The 23,284-nt window shown below is 40.1% G+C and overlaps 1 protein-coding gene across 1 annotated transcript in view; it reads left to right on the plus strand.

Annotated features, from left to right (window-relative positions):
* The first annotated feature begins 8,148 nt into the window (after window positions 1-8,148).
* The window catches only part of LOC129091999 (cadherin-23-like), a 127,156-nt gene continuing 112,020 nt past the window's right edge, over window positions 8,149-23,284 (plus strand). The window contains 2 exon segments of the mRNA XM_054599740.1: window positions 8,149-8,207; window positions 22,094-22,187. Coding sequence (XP_054455715.1) covers window positions 22,103-22,187 — 85 coding nt within the window. The 5' untranslated portion in view covers window positions 8,149-8,207; window positions 22,094-22,102.

Genomic DNA, 23,284 nt, shown 5'->3' on the forward strand with positions numbered 1-23,284 from the left:
ACGTTAATAAGAAGAGATTGGGTATTTCTATGAGCCTGGAGAGAAGAAAAAAAGAAAATGAAAGAGTAGAGCATAAATTAAATACACTAAAGTGAAGTGCTTTGAGAAATGAGTGATGACAGCTTGGCCATTGTCTCCCTTTCTCCCGTTTGGTTATTCACTGACAAATGTGTGAGAACAAGTGCCAGTGGTGGAGAAGAAAAGATATGATTCTTTTATTATAAAAACGAGTACAAATCCTATCTCAGTTCAATGATATTGTACAACTCTTTGATAAAGGTCACTGATGATTGTTATCACCTTTCAGCCGCTCACCAGAGCCTGTTAAGAATACATCATTATGCAGTAATGTCTAACACTTTCGGTATAATGTCATATATGCAGTATATATGCTATGGCCTTACTAATGAAACAACTGTGAACTTTACGCTAACATGTTACCATATAGTGTTATAGGAACGGGGGGGGATACACCCTACCATTTTAAGCATGGACCCCCATTTGGCCCGCCTAACTTTGGCAAATGTTTTCATCCATATCTTGTCCCGCATTTATCCGCAGAGAGGGGATATTATAATCATCCATGGCAGTGATAAAATATGCATTCAAAGAGTATTACTTTGTTTATTTTGATACATTTATCATTAGTCTTTGGAGAAGCAAACCCTTGGGTGCTGTTACATTTAATGCATTTATACCCTGCTTTTCTAGTCTTTCAGACAACTCAAAGTCCTTTACACTGCAGCAATCATCCATTCACACACACATTTATCAACTGATGGCAGAGGCTTCCATATAAGGTGCCACCTGTTCCTCCGCAGCAATAAACATTCACACGAACACTTAGCAATATGGGGTTCAGTATCTTGCCTGAGGACACATTGATTGATAAACTGCAGGGGCCACCAGCTCTTCAATAGGTGGACGACGACTTTACCCCCTGTAAAAGTTGTGATTCATATTTTAGCACCCCTTATATGGCATAAGGCCCGAGCCTGCCCCCAAAGTTATCTAGAACTGCCATTGTATATATAGGGATAAACCTTACTGTAGCTTGACAGCGTCCTGGTGGGTTTTGGATGCATGTCCTTGTGTTATCAAGGACCAGTGCTGCAACACACCGCCTCTATTATTCTTCTACTTACCTTTTTGCTTTTGACTTGGTAATACAGGCCACAAAAAGGGGCCTGATAAACAAAAGGGGCCAGTAGAAAAAAAAGCTAAAATAAAGAACAAAACAAAAAGCTATTAAAAACAGTATTGTGTTTTGATGTTGCGCTAAAGTTGTTACAGAAGTGTGTTTCTAATATGAACTCCCTGGAGAGGAGGGGGGGTTAGACTCCATTAAGAATGGGATCCCTGCGCATTGGTAATTAAGTAAAAAGAGAAAGAGGAGCAGGATGAGTTTCAAACACAGACAGATATCCCGGCTTCTCTTCTCTGAGCAAATTACGCTCTCTGCTTTCATGCCAAACTGCTCCCAGTAATTTCATTTGAATACGACTCTAAGAGAAACAAGCCAGGGTCTGCTGTGCTCCTTGTTATTCATGAGAACCCGAGCTGCCGTCTGTTATCACAAGTAAGTCTGTCAAAAACAGCCTAGATTTATTGCTGTCCTCTCTGCGTGGTATCAGACACTTTTGTTTTAATGACCCAGTCATTATATACAGTATTGTGTTGCATGGCCATTATGATTTTTAATGTGATTTAATCTTGAAATGCAAGAAGTTTTTTGATCATTTCATGATATTATAAGCTCTTCGATGTCATATATGAGTTGTCCATGCACTGATATAGATTCCTTCCTTCAACAATAACATTTTCGAGGATTCATCCTCCATGTCATACCATCCTGCGAGTTTCCATACTTTCTTGCCAGAGAGTGGCTCATTAGAATCAGGGATACGAGTGTTTGACGTTGGTTGTTAAAGCAAAGAAGGCTTTTGCCTTTGGTTAAATCCTTGTCCAATATCTTAATGTTGTATTAAGCATAACTAGAGAGGCAAATTGCAGGGTAATAATATACATAAAAACACACATAATGCAGCTCAGTATTGATGCAGGTATTTATTATTCGTCACGAAAGAAATTAATACTTGTAACTTTTGGGACATGTGAATGGCAGTTATACGATCAGTATATAGAGTATAAAGTTTAGTGTAACTTTGTAAAACTCCCAGCATCTCCCCGGCCTCAGTCATGACACAATTTCATTGTTTGGTTGTGTATCAGAGTTGTTTGCAAAGGTCATTTTCATGGTTCGCTGCTGAGGCCTGATCTTTTAGACAACAAGTTTTGCAGCTCAGCAATCAGCTAGTTACCCTTCCTATACTTCCTCTCTCTTACTCTCTTTCTCCAAAAATATACAACCATACATTTCCCTTGTGTGTAATCCTATATTTTTCCTTCTTTGAAAATAAATGGCCACGATCCACACATAGCTCTCATCTTGCCGAACTCCCATCTAAGGTATGGCTGTGACAAAACAGGCCTTTTTAACAGCAATTTGGAAAAGCACAGGTGTCACTAATAACATAAATGATGGCACTGTTTTATATAGACGTCCCAGTAAGCCATGACAGCGAGACAGCTACATAGAATTCAGCCATCATTAATGTCTTTAATAATTTACACCTGTGCTTTTCCCCCCGGTGACGTGTCAAAATATCATCAATCAAAACAATCCATCTGTAATGCCGAAATCAATATTAAACCATGCAAATATTCTATCAGCACAGTCTGTCTTTCTTCAGCATTTCATCACAAATGTGAGTCCCATGTACAATCTTGGGGTGTTATTGATGAATAACTTCTCTTTCTCTCTCAAAACGCAAGTCATCCCTCCATTTTTGCTGTTTTTCATAATCTTATACATCATCTCTTGCCAAGACAAATGCATTCATTGTCACCAATGACCCTTCATCCTATCCGCAGCAGTGGCCTGAGAAGAGCACATCAGTGCCTGTGATGTGCATGAGCAGCTCTGTGAAGAAGACAGAAGACACACATCATCAGCAAAAATGAATGTGACACTGGGAACAATGCTGGAACGCCATGGCTGTGAGTGCCTCCAAAGGTGTTAGGTAACTGTCACTAATGGGGTTTCGCATTAACCTGTAGGCCAGCATTGTCTAGGTTTTCACGACTGCCAAGGGAAGCTGCCGTGGCAGTGCCAGTGTAATAGGCTGAGCTTTCTTCACCCTTTTACCCAATTCTGGCTTCAGCTTCTTCCAGATGACAGCTGGGAAGTCATTAGCACACTACCACATCGCTCAAAATACAGAAGGACTCCTCTCACTCGGTGTGTGAAGATGCAACTGCTCGATGTCAGAACGAGTATCAGGGCACCAATACTTGACTCTAAACGAAATGGAAAACAAGCTTTTTCTGCATGTCCATGCCAAGCCTTCTAATCTTATAGGGGAATGCTAATCAACTTAAAGTTCTAGTTATTTCAAAGGTTTGATACACTTCGAATAATAATTGTGAAAATGCTGTCTCAAAAAAACAGAAATGTGGAGACACTCTAATCAGTAAAGATTAGTTAACGAAGATTCATTATTTATTTTTTATGATAAAATAAACTAAACAGAAAAATGGATAAATGACCCTTTTCATAGCAGCCATTTTGACATGTTATTGCAGGGTTTAACACAAGTGTAATTAATTATGTCCCTGTTCCATTTAGGTGGACCAGGGCCTTGGTATCGTGCATGCTGGCTTACTAGAAAGACTGTGACCCACTTGAGAGAATGGGACCAAAATCAACTTCATCAATTGGGACAGAGGGTTCCGGGACAGAGGATGTCACATGTGTACAGATTGTAAAGCCCTCTGAGGCAAATTTGTGATTTTGGGCTATACAAAATAAACTGAATTGAATTACACCTGTTCTTACCCTGCTATGACATATCCGAATGACTGCTCTGAAAATAAATCTTCAATCTATAATTGTGGTTTGTGTGGCTATAAGTGGCATTATAAAAGGTTTTTAGCACTGCCATTGAGTTTCATAAAAAAACTATTGCAGACGTGGGAAAAAGAAGTCTTAAAGCAAATGAGCACTGCCATCCACAATGAAAGTGTGGACATACAAAAGCAATACACATATACAGATTTGTGCAATTACAAGTGAGTCAGACTCATAATCTTTATGGCTATTTCAATGTAGGCTATTGCGTTGCGGTAAGAATTATCATTTACTTACACCTGTGCTACAAGTCAAAATGGACAGCTCGTTAAAAAAAGTGTGTATGGGACGATTGCACAGCGACATTGAAAAGCTTTTGCCGTAATATGCTTACAAAAAACTTGGCAACCAACTATAGAAACAGAAGTGTGTAATATATACTTTTGGTTGAGATTTTAAAAGGCTAAAGGACAGCGTGGAGATGCTGACGTATGAAGCGAAGCAGTTAACTAACACCATTGACATTATCAACATAAAGTGCTGACTAGCCAGGTAAGTTACATTTGAATATTCAGTTATGTTGGCGAACACGTTACGTTACCACATTTCTAGTTGTGACTATTCACATATATTAGGGCAACTAAGTCCAATATTCATCTCTGCAGTTAATATTTTTTAACTGGATAAGTTACGTTGCTGTAATTGAGCCAAATAAACATTTACACAACTAACTTGGTGAAATTAGCAGCCACAGGAACCACACAGGATTTTAAACGTAGTGGAGTAAAACAAAAAAAAAGTGCAAATTAGTGACTTTTACATATATTAAAGTGACACTGAAAAGCAGTCTAGCGAAGTTACGTCATGAAGTTGTTGTGCTTGTACAGTAGTTGCAACTCAATCCTGTCCACCCACATACACATACAGTACCAGTCAAAAGTTTGGACACACCTTCCCATTCAATGGTTTTTATTTTTTTATTTTTTTATACATTGTAGATTAATATTGAAGACATCCAAACTATGAAGGAACACATACGGAATTATGTGGTAAAAAAAAATGCTCAACAAACCAGAATATGATTTATATTTTAGATTCTTCAAAGTAGTTGAATGAGAAGGTGTGTCCAAACTTTTGACTGGTACTGTACATAAAAGCAACCTTACAGGGTATTGATAGCAATGTACTTGGTCTGTCTTATTTTCTTTTGTTTAAAACTCCAGACACTGTCTTTGAACAAGTGCTTGGAGGGGACTTGTACTAAAAATGTGTGTAGGAGGAGAAAAACAATTTATTTCCAACAGTATTATAAAAAGCAAAGCCATAGATTGGTTAGGGTAAATACATATAGTTAATACACATAGGGTTAAAAAAAACATCTCTCTCCTGTAAACACTGTAAAAAAAAAGATGAAGTAAGTTACTGAAGTTTTGGTGCAAAGTATTAGGGTAAAAGTCATAAAACCTCATCCTGCTGCTATTACTGCTTTTATATTTGCCATTCTTTGCATTCATATTACATTTTTCTTGACATTAGAATTGAAACTGTGTGCTTCCTGCAACCCTTCTTTTGTTGGGCTTTAAACAAGGTGCTACTCGAATTTCCCCCATGGGGATCAATAAAGGAATATAATAATAATTTGAGAAGCACCTCAGTGCAAAACACCTCTAAACTGCAGTTATGCAAAATATCCACCAGAGAGCAGCAAAGTATCACTTTGAATCATCATCAGATCATGTGCATCATAAGTAAATAAAGGAGAACTTGGCTATGAATAATGATTGCATAACATAGAGTATAGCTATGATAAAATATAATATTCTGTATTTATCACAATCAATCGTTGTTACTCGACTCAAGTGTATTGGCTTTAGTGGCTCAAAACATTAAAATATGTAAAACAAACCCCACAGTTTTTGATAATGAAAAATGGATGCTCTCTAATAACAAAGACAAGAAAGTTTCTGAAAACTGCTTCTGTTGCCATAACACTATTTGTGCTTTTAGATGTGTCACTTCATGGAGGAAAAGTCATCAGAACAGCAGCATTGTGAGTACAAATACATATTTTTTACTCTTAACCTTACCTTTACTCAAAGGAAAATTCAACACTGTCAGCGTTAAAAAGGTTTTCCTTTGATTTCACGACCAAGTCTCTGTAGTAGTGAAGAAATTGTAACCCACAAGAAGTGACTTGTCCAGTCCTCACAGGGGATCAGTGTCAGAAACAGGCGGTTTTCACATAGCTCATGAATTGTGGAGGTGCATGTCAGACCACTGGCAAAGGAAGAAATGTCTTTTCATATGCAAGATTGAAAACAGCTGATATCCGGAGCTTTATCAAGGCTTCAATGTGTATGCAAGGCCATGCAACTGTGATATGTGTGTCAATAATTTTTCTTAGCAGCAAGTATCTATGTATTGTTGAAACCTATGAATACCCACATAGGTGTTTTCAGGTTTTCTGGTTTAGACCTCTGCTCCAGTTAAAGGAAGACCAGAGCCTAGATTTTTCTACCAGTAAGAATGATGAAGGTATAATTGGTCCAGACCTTACAGGTACAACAAAGCTAAAAGGAGTCTCAGGAAGACATCAATGTCAATCACAGTCTATACATGCCAAAAACAGTCCTGAGACGAGGAGGAATCAGCCTCATTAAGTGAAAACACCTGTATTGGGTGAACAGAAGCGTTGAGGGTTGCAGATAAACTTAATTAACAACTCCCTCTCAGCTAAAACATTTTCCCATTGACACTGTAACTGTTGACCACTGACATAATACAACTTTTTTTTTTTTTTTTTTTTTTTATCAGAACAACTGATTGTAATAAAGCAATGCATGTTATCACAAAAACCTCAGATGGGTGCCCTGTGGCCACCAAAACAGCTGCTGAGTTTTTCTGCATACAATTTTACATCAGCGGGGGCTCTGATGGAAATGAATCTCATAGATGAGCAGTCCCAGTTGTGGCTCTCTGATATTTTTTGTCAAATGTAAAATAATGAAGGTATACAATTCTAAAATAATGCCTTTGTTTTGCTAACTTCCAACTCTCTATTTTGTCCAATCTGTTAACATTATAAACTGGGAGTTTAGAGTTCAAAGTTGTTCAAATTACTGCAGATCTACAGGGACATTCATTACTTTATATTAGTTTCATGTAAAAGGTTGTGTCTTTTGGATAATGTGTTTGTTGTAATTCTCATTTTCTGCTCTAGGTGATGCTATCGCACTGGCTACTGCTCTTCAGGTCCATGAACTATGTGGTTAAATTATGGATATCAAATTAAATTTGTTTAATATATTAGCTCATGAGCTTATTTAGGAGGCTCATAAATAGATCTCTTTAATCCCAGTGAATTCAGCCCTCTTCTGTGAAGCTTGCAAATGATTTGTCAACACATCTAAGTGTAATTATTTAACATTTTTCACTTACACAAACACTGCCGGCCATCTGTGAAAAAGGCTATAATAAATAAAATGCATATCAAATGCAAAATATAGAAATAATTTTAGTAGGGTTGCCCCCTCTTAGTCGATTAGTCAACTAATGGGTCATTTTTGTTATTTTTTTAATGCTTTTTTCATGCTGAATTACTTATTTCCAAGATGCTTATGAGCACATCTCTGGTGAACACAAGGTCTATAGTGGTGCTTTTTTTTGAGTCTATGAGGCGAAAGTCGGTTGTACAGAACTGTCAATTAAATTAATGAAAAGATTAAACAACCAAATTATATTAGCGTAAGTCGACTTTAGAATTTCTCTGGTCGAGGACATCCCTACATTTTGGATCACATGCAGGACAAAATTTGTGTGTGTGTGTGTGTGTGTGTGTGTGTGAGAGAGAGAGAGAGAGAGAGAGAGAGAGAGTTGTTTTTCATTGAGAAAATAGAATTGTATTGCTTAGAAACAACATTTAAACTCTATGAGGCTGTACCTGTGAGTGCTGGAGTGTGACCCTGGTTTAGGAGGAGGTGGGTATGATTGGGGACATTATGTAGGAGCCTCACACAAGTAAAGGTTCATGGTTTGCTGTGGTAGTTGTGAAGACTGGGAAGTGAAATTTGCAGTGACCAGGGCGTTGGTGGTGATAGAGTAAAGCTAACGGGAGAAATACAGAGAGAGAGAGAGAGAGAGGGAGAGAGAGAAAAGAGGGGATAAGGGAGGGGAGAGAGAGATAAGGGAGAGAGAGAGAGAGAGAGAGGGGGTGAAGACACTGGGTAACGCATCACAGCAGGAGGACAGGCAATCGAATCTAAAGGCGCTCAGCCAGCGACGGACACGGACGAGGAAGGTAGGACAATATGATAATGACATGATGATGCTGCTGTGTGCTGATAGACACAGCAGTGTTAGAGAGAGGACTGCGGCGGAGAAGAGCTTTTCACATAAAGGATAATGTGTTCCATTATCTACTGGCGTTCCATTCTCTACCTACGATAGTTGTGCGTAATTGTCGACTTTAACGCCCACTAATAGTTCTCCGACTTAGACATACGGCTTTGAAGTGTCTCTGGAATGTGCGCCCCACAGAAGAGTTGTAGAAGTAGTTAATTGATTATGTGAGTAATGTTTTCATGAGCTATCAGTATGTGTAGGGCAATGCAATTTCGCATTCCCGACCACTTCATTTGAAGTTGTGTTGTTTCTGCAACGGTCCACTCCAACTGTTGCTGTTGCTTTATCACCGGTTATGTTATCGGAGTAATTAAGCGGCCGGTTAATGTGAGGTAGTGTGCATGCTTGCGCAAAGGTGTCAGGTATACAGCGTTATCTCAGGTAGCCGTGGCGACTCAAGAGGCGCCTGCTGGGAAGCGCCTTGGTGCCCCACTGACTTATTCATGTGTCACCTGAACGCAGCAGCGACGCACCGCCGGGTTAAAGGGGAACACCAGCCAATTTGAGAGTTTATCTATTAATCCTGAAGCCTGGGTCAGTATTATTTTTATTTTTTTTACATATCTCTTTCTTGTAACTGTCGATACATCATTAGTCTTCCAATTGTTGATTATTTTTAGATAATGAGGCTTTAGACAAAGTATTGCAATTCGGTTTTGACTCAGGTTTTTTTTCCCCCCCTCCTGGCCTGATTGCTCATACTTTTCAGCCAATTACAATGTTTTGCTTTAGTGCTCCAAACACAATTTAATGCAAAAAGTTGTATATTTTAAATTACTATATCAATAGGTCTGTATGATATTATGTTGCTTGTGTTATTTTTTCAGCAAGGCAGGATTACTTCATTTGGACCACTGCTGATTGACTAAGCAAAAAGCTTTAAAGTTGATCAAAGCTTTAAATGCAAATTAACATTAAATCATAGTATACATTTTAGAATCAGAAAATGTTTTCATACACTGACCTTTGTATATGTTCAACAGTAGTGCAATATATGACAAGCATGAGGGAACAGATGAGTATTCATTAGTTTGAATAGTCGGTAAACAATTCACATACTCAGTTTTGGCCTGAGTAAAGCTAATGTTGTGTTGCTTCCAAACTTTCAGATTATACAGTGCATATAATGATGTGCTTCAGGTGGGTTACACAGAATCCAAATTATATGACATAAAATGAGTGACCACACTTGTTCTGACTCTGGGGAAATGCTGTCACTCACTACTCCTGCTGAAATATGTTGCAAGGCAATTTTGGCCTCAGCAATCCCAGGTTGTAGGTTCACTGTCATCCTCACTGTGGTCCACCAGTTTAGAAGTATTGTCTCCTGTGCTACTAAGCCAAAGTATACCATGAAAATATAGATATGCTGCAAAATCTAAAATGATTGTTAATATATCATCTCCCTTAAAGAAATAAATATATTATCTATGTTATAAACTAGAGAGAAACTCCTGCTGTTTTCTATGCATTAAGTTGGGAAAGCATGACTCTTGGACTGTTTTGCTTCTTGAGTGTCTGTCACTCTCTGAATTCTTTCAGATAGACAAAAAAAGAATGAAATGGAGAGTCCATATCTGACAGACTGACAGGCTCAAATGAAACCCAATATGAGTGATAGAAGAATGGATTGCAGATACAGTGACTCTACTGGACTTCCCTATGAGGTCTATATATATATTGCAGTTGACAGAAATTGTTTTTTTTTATTGCAACAGTATTTATACAGTGGTGTGTTTTTGCTGACAGAATAATGCACTGGTGTGTTTTGAGCACAGAGGTCTCTATATGACAACATTTGACACAGGACTGCTTTTGGTGTCACAGCATTGCTAGTACTTGCGATTATGATCATTGCAAGCTTCCGACTTTTCTCTTTCCTACAGCCACCTCTCTCCTTGTCCAGCTGTGTGTGGTCATTAAATCAGCCGAGGCATGCGGGCAGAACCGCAAGAAAACAGGTTGGAGAGGAGGGAAGGGAGGCATGAGAAGATGATTTTGCTCAGCCAGTTCTATTACAGGTGAACAGTCAGTCCCTGCGTGCGGCTGTACTTCTGGTTGTGAAGCCATGCTTCCCTTAATGTGTCACAGTGGGCCTGAGTCGCACAGAAGACCCGATCTTTGACGGTAGCTTTTTTTTCCAGAGATGGTTGCCTAAATAGTTGGTTGTAAACCCAACCATCCAAGATCATCTTTGCTACTAATCCCTTTCTCCCTCTATGGATTTGTAATTGTGTAAATGTGAAACCATTAAGAAGGAATTTGGAAATTAACATTTTCTGGAGGAAAGACTCATCTCTTTTCTCTCTGCTAAAACATTGAGGATTCATATCTAAGCTGGTAGCATTTGCCCTTTTGAGTATTCTCCCCTGCAAATAGGCCTAAACCATGCATGTAAAATAAACAAAACAGCAATTTAATGCCAGCTTTGTTGTGCGACAAACCCTTGTTGTTGGTATTTTCTTATGGAACTCTGCCCTGAAGTGGGTCTGAAACAGCACAGGGAGAGTCAGGACGGGAGGAGAGACAATGCGGGTGGAGTAAGATGGGAGGCAGAGAGGTGAAGTGCTTAGATGCAAAGGTCATCTGTGCTGGAGAGGAGCTACTAAATGGTATGTTTTGATCTTTCAACTGGGATTGAAACAGTCAGCTGTCGGCAGGGTAGAATGACTGCGCTCTAACAAAGAGAGACAAAAGGAGATGAATGAGTCTCTACAGGCTATCGGCTGCCCTCTGACACCGCTGTCTGTGTTTATGTTGTCTGATATACACACAGGCCTCTGCAGGGACAGCTTTGCCAAGCTCATTGCAGCGGATAATGGCCAAGTGAAAAGTAAGCCCGGCTAAGAAACAGGCATGTTTAACACTGGCATCTAAATTTGGGGAAGAGGCAATCAGTTGAATTTGTTTACTGGCATAATGTTTGCGTGAGGAAGAAAGGAAAGATCTGAGGTTAGTGGGGAGCTGAGGCAAACAACATGGAGATGTATAGTGTTCAAAGGCCATGATTACAGTATAAAACAAGCAAATCTCATTAACAATAAATCTCATTGTCTCATAAAACGGTTATAGGCTGTCTACATGTTGCAACAGGGGTGAAGCTTAAAACATTGTGATTCAGTAGAATAAAAGAAAATATGATTTTAAATGTCTGTAAAGACAAAATAAAATGTATTATTATTAAAAGAAGAGGACAAGAAGGGCATGACAGTGTATTGATCCGTCTTGTTTTTATCAGTAGAAGGATGAGAGGGAAAAGTCATGGAGTGTATCATTATGTTCTCACCACAATTTGTCCACAAAAACACTAAAAGCCTAAAACTAGAGAGCTAAGATTGTTATGTCAGTCTGCACTCAGCTAAGAAGGACGTTGCAGCAGCAGAACCGGTTTCTTGCATCCTTTTTTAGCATGTTTCTTTGGTTTTTGAATCTCCCATCTTATGAGACATTTTGACGATCTGTTTTTTTTTCACATTCATGTTATTGTTCACCCTTTTATAGTTGTTTTTATTTTGATGAATATAGCTCTAGTAATCTGTTCTTATTGAAAAAACATTTTTTTTGTCAAACATTCTCATCATAGTTTACTATTTTAGCAAATTTTACACTAAAAGATCCATAAAAAGCAGTTTACTGCTGGATCATATTCTTGAAACTGAGCAGGACAAAAAAGCCGGATGGAGATACAGAGTGATTAGTGTTGTCTATGTATGACAACATACTACATTAGTGAGAGATGGATCCTAATGACCACGTGCCAGGAGGAGAGCCGTTACATCCACAGAGACTTGCAGTAAGTACATTCAACTATGTTTATATTCAACACAGTTCAAGAAATGGTGACGAAATGCAATCTATTGGTTTTGAGTACAGGCTCCCAAATTGTTCGTATTTAAGCTACATTCAAATGTTTATAAAAAAACAAAAAAATGAAGGCTAGGTTTGGGCATGATAACCATTTAAAAAGGTTTTGGGAAAAAAAACTTGGTTTGGCTTAAATTAAAAAACAATCACGTAATTAGATTGGTAAAACTGCCTTGAGTATTTGGTTTAGGCAACAAACCACAACCTCAACGCGGTGTTGACCCTGGCTCGTGGTGGAAAGTCCTACCTTTTATTTAGTTTCTACCATGAAAAAAACATTAACTGACTTTCCTTTTGCTTTAATTTCGTCCAGAGCGACATGAAAAATAAAAAAGGAAAATAGATTTCACAACCTGCGATGATACTGGGCTGGGATATTTACTTAATCTACTATGTGCTGCTCTGTTTAAGTACTAAATTTAGAAATCATAATAGATGGAATGGTTCGAAGTTAAATTATTTAAATGTTTGTATGGGCCGTGGTGCATTCTGAAATTGGTTTTCATTCCGCGACAGAAAATGTGGAGATTGTGTGTTGTCCTAAGGTCAATGGGGAGCTCGTTCCACCAGTGGAGAGACAGGACAGCAAACCGTCATGACATTCTAATGAGGAAATAGCTGTCAATTATTTCTTTGTCCTTGATGTAGGAATGGCATGAGCCATTTGCAGCACAGTAGGCAAGTACCAGTGTCTTTAATCGTATTTAAGCAGACACAGCCCAAAGGAGCCTGTGAATGGAGCAGCGGTGTTGTATGGAAGAACTTGGTTGGGTTGATGATCTGCCAGGCTGCTGCAAACTGGATGAGCTGCAGAGCTCTGATTGCACATGAAGGCAAACCAGCTAGGAGCGAGTTGTGGTAGTTTTATCCTGGGATATCAAGAATGTGGACCAGAACCTGTGCCGCCTCCTGGGTTAAGAAACTGTTGTGTACTCCCGATGCTGTGGAGAATGAATCTAAAGGAGCAGGCTGACACAGCAAAGGACTGCTAGTCATCCAGAGTGACACCCAGGTTCCTTGCACTCTGAGCTGGGGACACCAGAGTTTTCAGATGTTACGACTGTACTGTGGAAAGGGAGCCAGGCAGGGTTGAACAGTAATTCATGATCACTTATTGTCTATCCATACAATCCTCAACCCTGAAATTGAGATTATTCAAACCAATTTGCTCAGCATGTATTTTAGATAAAATATATATTTTCTTAGATCTGATGGTTTACTTTTGTGAATAATACTATACACATCGATATGAATACAGTTCTGTGATGACTAGCACAATAATCTTGTTTGTTGATGGAGATCAAGTGAACATCGGCTATGGATGGCACAAATTGCTTGAAGGCCTAGTCTGAAGCTGCAGTACATCATGACCTCTTTAACAAACTTTTTTGCTCATCATTAATGTACTAATTAATTTCCTGGTTTAATCTAAACCGCATGCCGCTCAGGTGACATGGTGAAAGAGAGCAAAGACACTGCAGCAGAGTACAGTTGCTGACTTTTCTACAAGATGAAGTGTCATGAGCATGATGTTCTCCCCGTCACTGCAACATCAGCTGTGTCTTCAATTTCCTATTAAAGACACAGCTCTTCTGCATCCACTTGACAAAGGACTTGACTGTGACCCAGCTGTGTCTGTGTGTGCGACACGGGGACCGAGGGAGAGTAATGTTCACCTGGAGTAAATAGTAGGGGAAAGGGCTCCTCCTGTATCACTTTGTCCCCCCCCACCCCCCACACACACACATACCTAGACCTTGGTGTTGGTCAACACAGGCCTCGGTGTGTATGAGCTGTGCCTGCTCAAGCGTTTTGTGACAGGCTGCTGTAACGCCGCTCCTTGCAGCGCTTCCATCCTGTTCTGATAATTACCATCTTCATAGGTCCTCTGTAAGCTGCCCCTGTCCCGCCCACAGTGCTTAGCTACCCTATCAGCCCATACAGGATCAAGGAAATTGCAGGCAGCGTCTCCAGAGGAACAGTTTGGCTTGGCATGTTTCCTATTTGTCCCCTACGTGTATCTCCTGTTTGCCTGGCAGGACATTAGTGATCTTTCATTGGGAGGAGACTCCAGTCAGGTAAATTGTTATTTATATAACAAAATATCACAACTAGGTCTCAACGGACTTAACAGTATGTACAGCATAAGGCACCCGCTTACCTTGAACCCTCAATTCAGACTCCACCCCCCAGCCACCCCCAAAATGAAGACAGATACAGCATATGTGGTGTGGACAGAATAGTGCAGCTGCATTCTGAAGGAGTTAATCAGCAGGGACCTGCTTCAATTCAATAACATCTGACTCATTTTTGAGATTTTAGGTAGATTTGCTAAAATGTCTGTTTTGAGAGAAACTCATATGGTTCTTAATACATTTAGGTTTCATCACTTATGCGGAAGTAAACCTCCACTGATGCCTTCTAAAAAATGATGCTTATACAATTTGCTGTTCTTTCTGCCATGTTGCTTTCTGTCTGAAATGGTTGGTCCGATGAAATTGTATGAACCACTTTGGTTGCCCGACTTATGCGTAATTGTCCAGGAGATATCATTGTCTGCCTGTTGCCTTGAACTTCACTTCCAAAAACGTTGTTTCCTAATTTTTTTTCTAAAGTGGAACATCAGCACCAGCGATTTCATCTCTGACCCGATCAAAGAGAACGGTTTACTCAGCATCAATGTGCTGTGTCAGTTTGATTATCATTTCTTCTCATAAAGCACTACATGCTCTGCAGTCCAAATGCCATCCTGTTTGCATTGCACTCTTGTCATGTGAGTGAAGTTTGCTGAGTAAGGCTTTCAAAAGTCATGTCATGTTGGAGATGAAGAGATCAGGAGGGCGGAAAGGAAGACATTACTCAGCTCATCAGAGCACTGCATTCCCTCCCTCCTCCATGACAAAGCCAAATGTCTGCTAATCTGTCTGTGATCACTGTGCTAATAAGTGATGACGTTTTCATGAGGCCCGAGGGAGGGCAGAAATCTACCATTGATTTGCTATGATAATCCAGATTTGGCTGCTAGCTGAGGGCCACCACTCCCCTCTGAGAAGGGTGCCTTTGAGGTTAAAGCAAGTCAGACACAATTGCCATTTAATCAATAATATTGAGTGCTGTAAGCCAGGAGATGCAGCCATGTGGGCAGGCATTCCTCTCTGGAGAGAACACAGCAGGTCCAGATATTACTCTTCACTTTACGCTGCCTTAATCACACATTACTGTCAGATAAGCTATAGGACCACAACTCATTAAATAGACCTGGATCCCACCAAGCTTTGCCCAGTGGGAATTGTATGTGTTCCTAATACTCATTTCTAGGCTTTAAAATAGCCAGCCTGTCTGGGCAGGATCTTGGGTACGTTGCCAAGTATTAGTGGTGTAAACATTAAACTTGATTTAATGGACTCCAAATAGTATAGGTTTCCAAATTCTTGCTGCATAACTGTGACAACCTTATGATTCATTAATCACAGGTGATTATTAACCGTTGTAACCAAAATAAAAACGCCTCAAGGGCAGAAAAAGGCAATCTTGCCCTTTTGTAAAGAAATATTATTTAGATGATTAGATGTACTTTTTATTTCTCTGAGGGTAAAGGAAAATATTTGTCTTCAACCCACATATAACATGACCACACCACAAATACATGACCCACAGAAGACATGTTTGTTGTGTTGACATATTACATCAGGACACAGGAGATATCATTATTTGCCAAAGCTTAGCACAAAGAAATGACTACATACTACATATATAATTGGACAAGCCACGTTGCGTGGTGAATCAAAAAAGGAAGAGACACAAGTCAAAGTAGATAAGACCAAGAATAGAAAAAGGAGGAGAAAGAGAGATGACTATAAAGAGCGAAAATGAAAGGAAACCAGACAGAAAAAAGGCCAGCTCAGAGAGAGAGAATGGTATGAGATGTTGTTATGGGTGAGTGGGGTGAGCAGAAGATGAGCAGTGCCTCTGACAGAGTGAAGGAGGGAATGAAGAAAGTGAGGGATTGATGGATGGTGACAGCATAGCCAATGAAGGGGGACAGGCATGCAGCTAGGCCCAGCTTGCATCAAGGACCAGATCCCTGCTTAGCCCTGTCCTCGCAGTTTAATTTCTCTATGCATGACTGACTGATTGGAACTTTAGATGTAGCTGGTACTCAGCTAAATCTGAAGCTAGATCATTCTTTTGCACTAATTACTAACTTACCTTCATCTCAAGAGCCCCTTGCTCTCATTTAATTTCATCCGTCTGCTCTGCGCTCGATGCCATTCCTCCACCATCTCTTTAAAGCACCAACTATTACCTGAATGTCAGACTTAGAACCTGTTATCACTCCAACACTGCTGTTTGTTTACATCAGTGATGTTTCAGGCAAGTTAAACAGGTCTGTATTTTTCTTTTTTTATTGTGGCCAAAAATGACTTACATATTCTGGGGGTATTTGCTGCAGTTTAAGTATGGTTCTTATAAAGTGTATTATCAACTAAATGGTTTTCAGTATGGAGGCCAGGTACACTTCCATTGTTCTTGGGGTGCTAAGCAGGGGTTGACCACCACCCTCCCAAAGTGTCCCACTCTGCCTCCACCAAACTGTTCCTGAAGTGATTGAAGTGGTACATACAGTGTACATAAACTGCACATTATATGGTCACACAATAGCCGGATTTATGTCAAATCATGTATAGAAGAAGCTAATTACCATACCACTTTCAATGATGTTTTTTCAAGACTAAAACATAACAATAGCATGAATTTGAATATGTTCTACTGAAGAATAACAACAAATTGCCCAAGTCACAAAGAACATGTTTTTTTCCCACTTAGCCCTTAGGGTATCTAACCATGCAGGTATTTTCAGTTTGATTCGCTGAGCTTCTGACATGCAATATTTGCAGCAGTGATTTCTGCCACCAAGACAATTGAGTTAAATGGGACTTTGTTTAATGGTGCTCAAAATATTGAGAAATGACATTTAGAAAATTCAGCTGCAAAGTCTCTTTTCCAAACGTGTCCTGTTTACTGTAGATAATCCACGGCCCTGCTCTGCTCTGGACAGTGCTCACTACTCTTTGACCTTCAATACAAAATACATTTCCAATAAAAACAGTTGACCAAGATAAATATGCAGTCTTTCTGCAAGATGTGTAACTGTTGACTTTTTCAAAGAGCAATTTTTAATGCATTGAGCATTACAAATTAAATTCAGTTTACTTAAATTGTATTTGCAGCGGATCTCTCAAAACCTGGGCCAAACTAAATGTGTCTGTATGGTAAAATACTCAGGGGTATGCTAGAAGATTACTGTTTGTTATTTTGGTGAACTGAGCCTTAAAATTAGGTAAACACTTTGCACTAAAAAACAGCTGGTCAGCAGGTTTCAAATGAACTGTGTGCTTTCCAAATGTGCAGAACAACAGAGATCAAAAGAGAGACAAGAAACACAATGAATGAACACGGTACAACTTAAATGATAAACAGTGCAGTTTCTTAGGCCACGTCCACATTAACCCGTTTTCACTCGTTTTCAAATGAAAACGGGGTTTTAAGATCTCCGTCCACACGTGCGTTTCAGCATCGTTTTCGAAAATATGTGCGTCCAGACTTGCGCCCCTGAAAACGAATATCACGTGACTATTCACGTACACTGGGCATGCGCATGCCGGTGTAAACAGGAAGTACATTGGTTGCTTGGTTACAGATAATACGATTACACTACTCTTGATTACACTACTCTTGATACTCGTCGTGCTTGATTCTTAAGAACTTCCTCCAAAATCTTCCTCCATGAACTCAAACAGACACATTTCGTGGAAGTTTTTAGAAGTTTTATTCTTCAAGCTTAGTTACAACACTGCAGGTCTAACTCTATCTCTCCCACACAGACAGCACATGTACTTTAAATGAACAGTTATTAAAGAAGTTTACTAGATTATGGGTCCATACATCTGGTCAACACAAGTCCGTCATTAGTCCGTTCTGTAGGGCTGATAAGGCCGCGGGACACGCCCCTCTAATCTCTCCATAGCAGCTGATTCCAGCTGAAGACAAAGACCTAACCCCCTCCGGGTTGCCATGGGTCACCTGTGCTCCCCTGGGTTCTAAGTCCCTACATGTTGAACGTCTATGTACAAACATTTGTAACAAATACCACATTCTCCATGTTGAATTAACCTCGTAGTCGATCGGTATCAAGGCTGTTGTTGTTGTTCTCTTACGGAAAGGGGTCACGTGGTAAGGGGGTGACGAATCAGGGAATGACACGTCATAACTGCTAAGAACCAATCAAATAGCGAACGCCGGTGCCTACGTCATCGTTTTCGGACTTCTTCGTTTTCAGTCATCCACACTATCAGGAAAACGCGGCGTTTTCAAACTTCTCCGTCCTCGGGAGCGATTTCAAACTTATTCGTTTTCGGTGCCCTAAAACGCTGTGTAGTGTGGACGCTCGGTGCAAATGCGGATTCATTTGAAAACGGGTTAGTGTGGACGTGGCCTTAGTGCTGAGAACAAATAATGAAACAATAAAACATGCATTTAATATTAACCAGCTTAAGTTATTATGGAATAACTTCCGCTGTGTGATTTGCCCAGAGCAGCTTACTTTGCTTATGTCACAGGCAGGCAATGACGGTAGCCCAGAGTTATACCCACAGTCCAGGTTACACAAACAAGACAAAAGATAGACATAGATGACCTGGCGCTCTAGTAGAGACCAGAGAGCCTGATGCTGCTGCAGGAGAACTGCTTTTATTTTTCACGGCTGCCTCAGCTCTTAAACCCAACATGTCCGCCTCAACTAGTATCCATCATTCCCATCCACCCGTTCGTCATCTCAGAAATGTCCTGTAGCATTTAAAGGAAGGGTTAGATGTGTGTGTGTGGGGGGGGGAGAGATCCGTTGTATGGCAGACAACAAGGTCAAGGCCATGCATACGTTTAAGCACCTTTCTGTATTTTATACTTTAACAGGGACTTGAACAATGATAGTGCTACCAAAAATCCGAATGTATACCACTATCAGATTAACATCAGATTGTACCAGATCTTGCATAATGATGCATTTTTACAATGAAATCAGACATGAAATTAGACAGTTTTTATTAGTTTGTGGGCATTTCTGGTTCTCATAAGAAAACCAATTGGGTTCTGTTTAGGAAAACAGATAACCTGTAGAATGCATACAAAATATCTTTAATGACACATGTTTTCATTCAACAAGGATGATTTAAAAAACAAAAAAACAAGACAAAGAGAAGACTTTGCTACTCTGTGCGATTATTTCATATTTTTTTTTTAAGCGTGGAGGGCTGGGAATGGGCTTTATTGATTGTCCTCATCCAGACTGATCAACCCTAACCGAGCATCAAAGAGGAACACAGAAAACACTGAGTTTCCCCCTCAGGTCTTGTAGCTTTCTGTGTTGTAGTTACTGGCTTTGATTAACGGTATGTCAGTACATTTGGCTATTTAAAGTGCTCCAGGGTATCCAAGTCACGCTACCTCAGGTGTGTTATTGATACAAACAGTAGGAAATGATAAGATGGAAAAGAAATTGATTTTCTTATTTTCTGTCCAGGAAAGGATATGTTGCAGAAATGTGTAATCTGTTTAGGCTGTTGTCGTCAGCTCTCTATCTGAGCTTCCCACTGAGTCGAGATAATAGCCTTTACTAGAGGACCACAACAGTGTCCTGGAGGACAATGAGGGAGGAAAGAGTATAAAAGGGGGAAAGGTTCTTCAGGGCCCCGTAGAAGAGATTAATGAAAGTGTATAAGCAAAGAAAGAAGGGAAGGGAAAAGGAAATGAGGAAGGAATAGAGTAAAAAAATAAAAAGGAGCAGACATAACAATGTCGGTTGAATTGTTACCGAAAGTGAAATGCAATAATGCTGAGGAAACGGGAATCCAAATGAAAACAAATGTGCCTATTCAAACTGACACACATGCACAACTAGTATTAGTGCGTCCAGACATCCAGACACACGCATATATACAATAAGCAATGACTGCCTATTCTTTACCTTGCATGTCTTTTTCACTCACCTGTACATTTTAGCTGCTTTGTCTGAATTGAACAAATATGAATTGATTGTATATCTCTAGCAGCAACAGGACAGCAAGCAGCAACACAATGCAGCTATTGTATTGTGTTGCACCTCACACTGCTTTCTGTCGTTTATTTAGCTTTATTTTGCCATCACATTCCTGAAGGAGCCGAAACACAGTGGGCTTTGGGGAGAACGAGAATTTAGAGAGATAACCCTTCAAAATTAAACTGTCACTGAAGGAGTTTGCCGACCAGTGAGTCCTGGCCGGGACAAGTGATGAGAGGGAGGGGAAAGAGAGGCAGATGAGTGGAGGGAGAACGAGGGAAAGACTGAATTCAGGGGAAACAGTGAGGGTTTCTACTTTGCCTGAGCTGCTGCCTGATACCAAGCCTCACGCAAAAGACGACCAGTACACCATTTTCAACGTGTCGGGTATTTAGCCTCTCTCAGGATACCTGCAAGTTAAAGATGCACCCACTGATAAAGCTGTGCAGCAATTTACACTTAAGAGGCATGTCTTTGCTGTCCCACTTCCAGCAACATTGACAGGAAACGAGTCTCCCCAGGAGGAACAATCTGCTCTGTCCTTATGTAGTGGGTCAAGTCCAGTTCTTTATTGATCTGGACCTCAAGGTACTTGTATGAACTTTGGCTTAAGGTAGTTAGGACAGGCCCCAGTTACTGTCTGCCTCTTTTATGTTTGAAAGGCATGACTGCTCGCCCAGCTTCCAGATGTGTTCAGCTTGCAGTCTTTGCACCTAAACTAGCTACCGTACATAACCTCTTGTCACATGATCAACATCAACTTATTACCCAGCTACCATCATTATATGCCTGTATATGAGATAAGAAGTTATTCATTTAATTGAATAGTTTATAATCAATTTATAGTTTTTTTTTATTTCTTTTTATGCAGAATAAGAATACAATTTTTCTAATCCATTGTTACTGAATATTTAACCAAAGAGTTGAAAATCATGACGTTCTTTGAACGCAGGCTTTTTCTGCGGGGGCAACCTGAACTTTTCAAAGGTTCTCTGCCCAAGACGTTGTGGAGGGCCCACTTTCTCTGAGGGCCCCTTGACCGGACGGGCCTCAGTGCAACCATACTGCCTGCACTGTCTATATTTACGGCCCTGTGTACGAATACACCCTCTTCTCTTCATCTCCCGGGGTAGTAAACAGGTGATAACCATCCTGTTCCTCTGGATGCCCACCACAAGCTCACTGGTTTTGCTGATAATGAGCATTAGTTGAATGTCAGTCTATCAGTCCTCTGTACTTCTCTTTAAAAATAGTCTCTAAGTGAAGACAGCATGTTGCTCACTGGATATTATTCACTGGAATCAGACATATCAATAAAGTACTAACTTCCATTTTGACAACAAATACACTTAATACCTTTTTTTTTAAATTAGTCCCTAAATATAAAATGCGAATCTAGTCCGACATGGAGGTAAACTACAACTGGACTGGTTGGCGGAGGCATACAACCACAAGGTGGTAATTCTATTTGTTTTCTTTTCTTCAATTAGACCATAAACTGTGCGACATCTTGATTGTGGCTCTTAAACAGTGAGCACTCTACTGTAAATGAGCTGTTGCTGTGTGTGGATTTTCTCTCATTAACACCCCAACCCTCAAGCAGACGCACAACACCTGCTTGAAGCATGCTGAGCAACACATCCTTTTTCTGTCCCCTAATTACACTGATCACGTCTCCTACTCACTTACACGGTAATCACCCAACAAAGAGGAGCTGAAATGTCTTTGGACATTATGTGGCTAGATTGAAACTGCAATGCGGTGATAATCCGCTCACAGAAATATTTGTGTGACTGTACAGTATTGTGTGTTTGCTTCATCAGGTGCAGGTGATGTCGTGGAGTGTGGGTTTAGGCGGCAGGATGACAATTGCCAAGCTCCTCCTTCCCTTCCTCATTCTCCACTCTTTCTGTGAAGGTGAGTCCTCTTGACTTGTGTTTTAATCCACAATGATGCAGCATCATTGATACAATGAGCATGAATTCCTGGTTCAGTGTTTCCCTTTCAATTTATGTACAACAGTTAAGCTTCTCAGGGGCTAGAAGCAGAGGGCAGGTGTTCTACTCACCAGCTATACTTGTGATTATAAGCAACAGTGTGAATTTGAAGCTGAATAATTGAAGGAGTATGTTCAGTCAGCCAAACTTCCCACTGGAGGGAGGAATACAAGTTTAAAACTATCGCTGTGGCATCAACATGTAACTATAAAACTACCATTGTTAGTCAGTCAATACATGCTTATGAATACTTATGGTTGTCCTAATGTATTTTATCAGTGACTTGGTAAAATATGAATACTGCCAGTCCACAGTAGGAGAACCAAAGATTGGATAGCAGAATTTTAAATGGTATTATAGTACAGTACCTCTCCAACGTCTCTCTCAGTTCTTCATTATTAACTACCTGAAAGGATTTTCTGTCACTTACTTTTCTACACATGATGTCTTTCCCTGACTTGTACACCTGTTCCTTTCAGTCCTTTACATGGTCTATTTATTTTACACATTTTATCACTGTCATTACTTTACTCTTCAAACACTGTCTTGCATAATTTATCACATTATTGTTGGGCCCAAGAACTTGCTGAGTGTGTCTCTGTGAGGGCATGAGAGAGACAGCGATATAGAGAGCGAGCTTCAATGTGGTGGAAAGTCCCGGTAACTGTCTCACAGTGACAGACAGGAGACACGTCCAATCACACACCGCGCTGAAGCAGCGAGGAAAGTTATTAAGTGAATGCCACAACCTCTTTCCATCAAGCACAACGAGTTTATCAAGGCTTTTTTATATCTCTGGAGACCTCCAGCCTCTCACTCTCACCTCTCACCTTGTGTTTGCTTTCGATTTACCCGCTTTCTTCCTCCCTCCACTCTCCCTCCCTATTACGACCCCATTAGCACACTGACCCTGTACTCCTCCTTGAGCATCACTTCCCTGATCCATCAAATTGGATTGATGATCATTGCTGGGATTATTTTGTGGCAGTAATCTATCTGCATTCGACTATCCGAGCC

Source organism: Anoplopoma fimbria, chromosome 6, assembly GCF_027596085.1.
Source record: "Anoplopoma fimbria isolate UVic2021 breed Golden Eagle Sablefish chromosome 6, Afim_UVic_2022, whole genome shotgun sequence".
Classification (NCBI taxonomy): Eukaryota; Metazoa; Chordata; class Actinopteri; order Perciformes; family Anoplopomatidae; genus Anoplopoma; species Anoplopoma fimbria.